Source organism: Archocentrus centrarchus, chromosome 17, assembly GCF_007364275.1.
Source record: "Archocentrus centrarchus isolate MPI-CPG fArcCen1 chromosome 17, fArcCen1, whole genome shotgun sequence".
NCBI lineage: Eukaryota > Metazoa > Chordata > Actinopteri > Cichliformes > Cichlidae > Archocentrus > Archocentrus centrarchus.
In genome coordinates, this window is record NC_044362.1 from 26,315,233 (window position 1) to 26,323,021 (window position 7,789).

Genomic DNA, 7,789 nt, shown 5'->3' on the forward strand with positions numbered 1-7,789 from the left:
AATTTGTGTTTCTTAATTTCTTTTTTCTTTTTTCCTTCCATGTAAAAGATTAAACACAAGAAAACCCTTGAATGTTGTAGGTGAATATCTTCATTTCTGTTTTTATTATTTTATTATTTCTGTTTATATATATATATATATATATATATATATATATATATATATATATATATATATATATATATATATATATATATATATATATATATATATATATGCATGCGGGAAAAACTCCAAACTTGCATGAGAATTAATCGGTTTTATTTTGAAAAGATGGTTTCCGGTGTGAGTCGCGCTCAGTGGACACCGTGGACTGGAATCCAACAGCTTTTTCTAGAAAGTAAGTGGTGAGACTCGTCATTCACCAAACCGGGGTGCTTTACACATCATCCAGGTGAGAGGCAAAAAAGAGACCCGGTCACTGTGTTTGATGTCATTTATAGAAATGACGTCACCACATAAAACCGACAGCCAATGGGAAACAACGGAAACTCTGAAAGTCTTCATGCTTATCTGAAGTAAAATGTTTTATATATACACATATCAGATGGCAAGGGCCACGTGATAAATATCTTATATGTTAGTCTCTTTACCAACATATAACATTGTGTTTAAACTTAATACCCCAAACCAAGAACGCAGGTAAAAATGCAAATAAAGGCAATAAACAGACACTCAAATAAATCATTAATATGTTCAAACAATTTTCCTTTCTTTTTGTTTTTTATCTAACAGATTACAGCATCAGTCACTGGAGAAGAGTCACTGAAACCAAAATCTGCCAGACTGCCTCCCACCCCTGTGGGGGGTGATATATGTGTCTTCCCCCAGGATTTATTTCCTCCTGGACTGCACTCTTCTGGACAGAGATCTCAGATATTGTGTCTGGAAGCTGCTGGAATCACTCACCTACTTTGGGGGTTACAGCTCCAATAGTGTTCCTACTACTGGACTTCATCTTCCCCGTCTGCTCCAGTTAATCAGTGCATTTGGTCTCCTTCTGATGTCACTCTTAGCTGGGCTTGACACCTCTGTCACAACTGTGGTCTTCTGCTTCCTTCTATGGCATGTGTTGCTGTGAACAGCAGCTCCTGGCCCATTGTTCTGTTGGAGACCTCTTTGTGTGCCAAATCAAATATGCGGATCCACGTGTCTTGATGACCCTTTGGGAAATAAGAGCAGCCGAAAGCACCTTCTGCAGTACACAGTACATGGAATGTGTAGCAGGTTTTTGAGAGAATAAAATTCAAATACATATAATTAAATAATATAATGCAACAAGTTTATTGCAGATTTGTAGATGAATGAATGACTAAATAAATATAGAGGTTAAAGACTGTGTACCCCAGTGCGCCAGGGCACCGAGCACACATTTAATTCCTACCATTTCTGAGGTGCTTCAAAATAAGTCCCATGATTAATTTTCTTATCTAACTTATCTAATTTTCTTATTTTCTAATCTAACCCAGCGTTAATAAATAAGAGGCCACAGTGACGATTGAAGACGAAGGTCGTCTCTCCTGCAGCCACAGCGCCCCCTGCTGTCACGCAGAGAAAATTAGTTTTCTAAACTGCTGATGGAAGCTCTCTCGCCCTCTCTCTCTCTCTCTGTCTGCATTGTCTCTGAGCCTCTGCCAATGAGTCAGCGCCGCTGCAGAGCTGCAGGTCAGTAATCTCTGGTGATAATCAATGAATAATTCTCTCCCTTAAAAGGTCCCGCAACGAATAAAGCCGACAGCGGTTTAAGATTGTTTTTGTTTTTTTGTTAACATCTGGAAATTTGAAATATTGGCTGCATGAATCATGGATCAGTTTCGGGAATTATTTATCAAACTGGACCAAAACAAGGATGGACTCGTATCTGTGGCAGAGCTCCACGACGAAATGAGGAAGCATGGGATCCTTTCAGCTGATGGCAAAGTCCAGGTAATAAATAGATTTAATAGCATCTATCGGCCATTTAATTTTTTAAAAACCCGATATTTAAATTGCTGTTTTCTTTCTTCTAGAATATCATTGATTCTTATGACAGAGACAAAGATGGCCTGCTGGATTATCAAGAGTTTCTCAGCTACATGATGGACAGAGAGAGGAAATGGAAAATTCACTTTCATGACCTTGATAAAAACAAGTGTGGTGAGTTGAGACTCTTACCATGTTATAAGTGGTATATTTCTCAAGGAAACATAAGAAAAGGTTACAAAATGCAGAGTGAATGATGTGTGTGACTGTTTTTTTGGCCTTTGAAGAACATAATGAACATAACTCTGCAGACAGTGTGTTGCCTTTCATGACCTTTTCTTGATAAACTGAAGAAATGTTTCTTTGGCAGTAAAATGTGTTTTCAAGGTCAGAAACAAGTGGCTGGCAGGCAAACAAAAGATCTGTTCATGGTACACAGCACTACAGCACTTCACTGACCCTTGCACCTCATACAGAGACTTCACTCGACACTTTGCACGGCATAACGGGAGGAGGAGCAGTATCTGTTTGTAATTTTGTGCATTTCTTCTCTGATCAGGAGTCATTGACCAGGAGGACATCATATGTTTGTTTAAGGAGTTAGGAGTGGTCATTTCAAAGCCGAATGCAAAAAAAATTATACAAATGTAAGATTTTTTTGCACACTACCTCATGGATTCATTGTTGCATTTGAGTAAATATGCATTTACAGTTGTCATACTGGGTTCAAACTTTAAAATAATTAGCATGCGTGCAAAAGTGCTTTCTGAACGGCTGTTTTTGAGGTTGATGTTGGCCTCAGTGTACAGTTAATTATATTGAATTCATAATGGGGTTATCATTTTGGGTTGCCAGAGTAAATGAATGGTTATAAGGATTCTTGAGTTTAGACTCGCTACCTGGCGAATCTGAATTTATTGTATCTCTGAATTACAAATAATTATTACTGCCCTGTCACAAATCAGTGACTTGTTACTGCTGTTGGCCAGTTTTGATCAGTTGGCCTTTTTGTAAACAGACAAATGTGATATGACAGAGGTTATTTAAGGCAGCATGTAAAAGCTTTATTGTCTGAAACGTGCCATTTGTTGTTGTCTTTGCCAACAACAGGATGGATAAGGACAGCTCGATGACAGTGGATTGGGGTGAATTCCTGCACCACATCATCCTCAACCCTGTGGATAACATCGGGGAGCTGGTGTCCTCATGGAAACACAGTCTGGTACGATCACTCCCATTGTGCTTTACATTAAGTGACTAAAAATTCTTCTCCAAAGGTGATCAGTTAAGTCCCTCTGTTTGCCCTCCTGCAGGTTTTTGACGTCGGGGAGAGCCGTGGGATGCCCATCGAGTTCCCCGAAGAGGCATCTGGCTCTAGTGCTTGGAGGACTTTTGTTTTGTCAGCAGGACTGGCCGATGCTGTGTCCCGGACCATGACGGCACCCATAGACCGCCTTAAAACCCAACTTCAGGTCAGTTCCACTGTCACAAGAAACTTAAACCACTGCAAAAACGTTCTTTTTCAGCGCAGCTGTTTTCAGTTATTTGGGAAATTTATTGAGATTTGACTCCACAAAATGAACACTGCTTACAACAGCACTTTGTGGGAAGGTTGTCAGTGTAAAAGTAAAGCTAAGCATACACAAACACTTAAGAAAACACCTCAAGGCATGCATGCACTTTAAGTCTCTGTCAATATTTTCCTTTAATTTAATAAACTCCAAATTATGGCAAAGTATCTCAAACTGCTGCTGACAGCGTGTTTCTAGGATTTGACAATGACCTTCAAGAAGAAAAAGTAAAAAAAAAAAAATTAAAAAATCAGGGACGGGGACGGGGTGGGTGACAGGGGACTGGGATTTAACAGGCAATTTTTATGCCTTATGTTAACATGTTTATGTTATGTATATATGCTATTTATATAAAATCATAAATAAAATAAAAAAAGAAGACAAAGTAAAGCTGCAGGTATTCACATTAAAACAATGAAACTAAATGAATCATGAAAATGTCATAACCAGTAATATAAATATCTTATTTCATGGTGGAGGGTGAAGAATGAGTTCAATAAACTCACAGTCTGATGAAAATAATCCTGCAGTTTGGTTGTTTGTCATGCAATGCTTCAGTATTGCATGCTAAACAGCAGCCGGGTGAACAGGCTTTTTGTTTACTGCACAGACACCTGAAATTCCTCGATATCACAAAGTTCTCGTGTATCCAGTTCACCAAACCGGATACACAAGGATGGATGCATCCAGTTCACCAAAAATGGCTTCCTGTCTGCTCCATAGGTTCAAGGATCCAAGGCCTTTTCCCAAGGTTTTCAGGAGATGAGAGGAGGTGGTCTGCGGTCGATGTGGCAAGGCAACGCAGTCAACGTGCTGAAAGGAACGCCGCAGTCGACGCTTCAGTGTCTTATCTATGCCCAGGTGAGGCAGAGCGTCGAAACATTCATGAACAGTTTCTTGTTTCCGATTGATGAGCGCACTCAGAGATGATCTGCTCCGTTCAGATGAAGGTCTACATCCAAAACAGGACCCAGGAGACTCTGACAGTGCAGCAGCGTTTTGGGTTGGGCTGCATCTCTGGAGCTGTGGCTCATGCTGTCTTCTACCCCTTAGAGGTCAGTTCAGTGATCAGTGTCAGCTCTGACTGCTTTTACATTTCTGTCCTGAAATGTAGATCACTGGTTGTTTTCATTGCTACTGTGCTCCAGTATTAAAAAATCATCACAAGGAGACGCTGGAATATAATAATCTGCATCTGGACTCTCATGGCTGTAAATAATTATATTTTGTGCTACTTTGTGGCTGATAAATCACCACGTCCAAGTCAAATAAAGAGGTATGAAAATATTGAAACCCCACTTCTGCTTCTTACATTATGAGAAACTGGGTAATATTGTGTAGTTCAGCTCAGGTTTCCCCTCTGTGCTGTAACAACATCAAACTGTATTTTCAGAGGCTCTGTTTTGTTTGTCGTAATCACAGTAATGTCTCAAACAACGTCTCAACAGCCAGCAGCCCAAATACAGGCCGAGCGAAAATTCTGCCGAGGATGGGGCTTGGCTAATTTTTTTGTCAACAATAAGTGTGTTCTTTTTAAAAAAAAAAACAAAACAAAACATGAATAAACAAACAAATGAACAACATAAAACCAAAATCCACAAAATGCCCCTGCTATCCCACACAGGGCAAGCCATACCTCAGCAAAATGAATGGATCAAATTATCAATTCATAAAGCACACCACCACTATTCTCACTATATCAAATCTGAATCAACCACTTATTTCAAAAAGGGCCCCCAAACCTTTCAACTGTTCTCTTTGTAGTCAGTACATATGTATATTCCTTTTCTGGTGGAAGGTTTGACCATTAGTTCATTTTGAATTTGACAAATGATGCATAACAGGGTACACACTGTTGTAAACAACAAACAGCACAAAAGTTCCTCACTTGGTTGGCAAAAATTGGCCAAAATCCCCAAATAATAACTAATGTGGATGGGGGGGGGGGGGGGGGGGGGGGCTAGGCCCCACTCATGCCTAGAAACCAGTAAGCAACTATCTGGCAACAACCAGTTGCTAGAAAAAGCATTTGTTCCACAGCCGGTTGGTGAATACTTGTTCGAAGTTCCCAACAGCTGCTAATGAGAAATTGGTTGCAAGGAGTTATACGGTGCTGCACCAAAAAAACCTCTTGTGGATTGTTTTGGTTGCTAGCAGATTGCCTGTAGTTTGCATGGAAGATGCTGACTCCTCTGCAAACAGTTGCAAACTACTGGCTATGCGGTAGTGACATTTGAAAAAGTGTGATGCAAACTGAAAATGGAGACTGTTCCCCTTCAAATTAGAAGTTGTGCCTTGTGAGATGTGTTTGTTGCAGCAGTAAGACGCAACTTTGATTTTAATGGTGAATGTTGTCTGTTTATGGTTTGAGTGGTTGTTTTCATAGTTTCACTACAGCTTGCAGAGTAAATGTCAACTGTTTGCAGACAAGTTGGCATCTTTCATGTGAATGAGGCAACCTGCTTGCCAATTGGTTGGGGAATACATAAGTAATGAGGTCAGTGTTTGGCTAAGTAATCACTGTGAACCAAAAGCTCAGACTTCAGACTGCCCTAAATGCCCTATTTATGACAGTTTTTTGTACTCTTGGCACTGCCTGACATTGGTGAGAGGATATATCCCTAATATGGCCCAGAGATCTCTGTGACTGTGAACCTCCACTGCAGTTCAAAGCCAACGAGAAGAAAGCTGGTTTAAAGGCAGAGGAGCTAAAGGGGTTTGTTTCAGACAGTGGATCAACAGAAGGGCTTCGCCAAACACCAGCGAAATTTTATGATAATATGTAATTGTTTTGAACATAAATCATTCAAGGATACTTTAGTAGAGCCTAATAGGCCCACTTAATATATCAGTGGGGATCTCTTTGTAGTCTCACTTTCCTCTTGTTTGCCCTACAGGTGCTGAAGGTGAGGCTGAACCTGCAGCAAGCTGGCACTTACCATGGCGTTGCAGCATGTGCCCAATCCATTTATAGAAACGAGTCTTTGTCTTCCTTTTACAGAGGATTCAAGCCCAGCATCCTCTGTATGATCCCCTACGCAGGTGTAGAGTGTGCTGTTCATCAGGTGGGCCAGAACACAGCTAAATCAAGTGCACTTTTGTTTTGAAAAATGCTAATTTCTTGTTTTCTTCTTGCAGTCAATCATGAGCTGGGCAAAGAGCGATCCCGTGTACAACAGTGACTCCAAACTGTTTTTCTTCAGCTTTGTGGCTTTTGCGTCTGGACAAATCACCAGTTACCCACTGGCTGTGATCCGAACTCAGCAGCAAGCGCAGGGTATCATCTGGCATTCATTTTGCACAGTTTCTATCATATGAAGCTTTTATGCGGAAACGTTTTACTCACGTTTGTCTGTCTTGTTCTCCAGCTTTCAGCTCAGATTCACGGCCAGCATCGGGTGTATTACCAGGACTGATTGGGATATATGAAAGATATGGAATTAGAGGATATTATAATGGCATGGGAGCCAGCTTTGTCAGGGCGATTCCATGTGCCTTAATGAACTACACTCTGACTAGAAAATTTGAAAATGTGTTTTCCTCCATGGAGTCTTGAATAAATTAGAGAAAAACAAACAAACAAACAAAAGCTGTGAGTTTTATTCTTGTTAATTATCCAAAAATAACTGTTAATAAGTTCTGCTTAAGTTGCAGGATTTGTTTTATTATATTTTCTGCTGACAATGAGCATGAAACCATCATCTGACTGACTTCAAATATGTAGTAACCAACAGTAATAACTGGCTACTTGAGATGCCCTTTGCAAATAAGAAAATGTTTTGTTGTGTGGACTGTATAATAAAATTTTACTTCATAACATGAATCAAACTCGATTAATTTATTATTAACAATATTAAGCTGGTGTAATATAATTTATTTAATATGATTATGACTGGTGTGTCTACATTTGTGTGTTTTAGACATAGAGGCAGGTAACTGTAATATAGTTATTACTAATGAGCCATATAAAACAGTATGGATTCACAAAAGTGTTGTTTTAAAGTGTAGGTGTGGGAATCTCAGGGAACAGATTAAATAAATATTTTTAAAATAAAAATGCAGCAGTAATCTGTTATCAGTTATCTGGAAAAAAAAAACTTTGACATTTCAGAGCTTTTGCATTTGGTTTTGAATAATTGATTCACACACACACACATGCACGCACGCACACACACACACACACACACACACACACACACACACACACGATGTACAAGAAAGTTTAAAATCAGGGGTAGCAGACTGATTTTAGTTCA

The 7,789-nt window shown here is 39.6% G+C and overlaps 1 protein-coding gene across 2 annotated transcripts; it reads left to right on the plus strand.

Moving 5' to 3' along the window:
- The first annotated feature begins 1,614 nt into the window (after window positions 1-1,614).
- Window positions 1,615-7,319, plus strand: slc25a24l (solute carrier family 25 member 24, like). Of its 2 annotated transcripts, XM_030752381.1 has the most exons (11): window positions 1,615-1,665; window positions 1,813-1,926; window positions 2,010-2,136; window positions 2,522-2,609; window positions 3,073-3,184; window positions 3,276-3,434; window positions 4,257-4,394; window positions 4,478-4,588; window positions 6,431-6,598; window positions 6,672-6,810; window positions 6,902-7,319. In XM_030752381.1, exons 2-11 carry the CDS (start codon window positions 1,885-1,887, stop codon window positions 7,087-7,089), a joined length of 1,272 nt encoding a protein of 423 aa, XP_030608241.1. In that variant the 5' UTR covers window positions 1,615-1,665; window positions 1,813-1,884; the 3' UTR covers window positions 7,090-7,319. The 2 variants fall into 2 exon arrangements, with proteins under 2 accessions (XP_030608241.1, XP_030608240.1); XM_030752380.1 differs by having other exon boundaries at window positions 1,641-1,926.
- The last annotated feature ends 470 nt before the right edge of the window (window positions 7,320-7,789 follow it).

Coding starts and splice junctions, on each gene's coding strand:
- slc25a24l (XM_030752380.1), top strand. CDS start 1,804: ATGGATCAGTTTCGGGAATTATTTATCAAACTGGACCAAAACAAGGAT. Junction 2,137..2,521: donor CCTTGATAAAAACAAGTGTG/GTGAGTTGAGAC, acceptor TTCTCTGATCAG/GAGTCATTGACCAGGAGGAC. Junction 3,185..3,275: donor CCTCATGGAAACACAGTCTG/GTACGATCACTC, acceptor GCCCTCCTGCAG/GTTTTTGACGTCGGGGAGAG.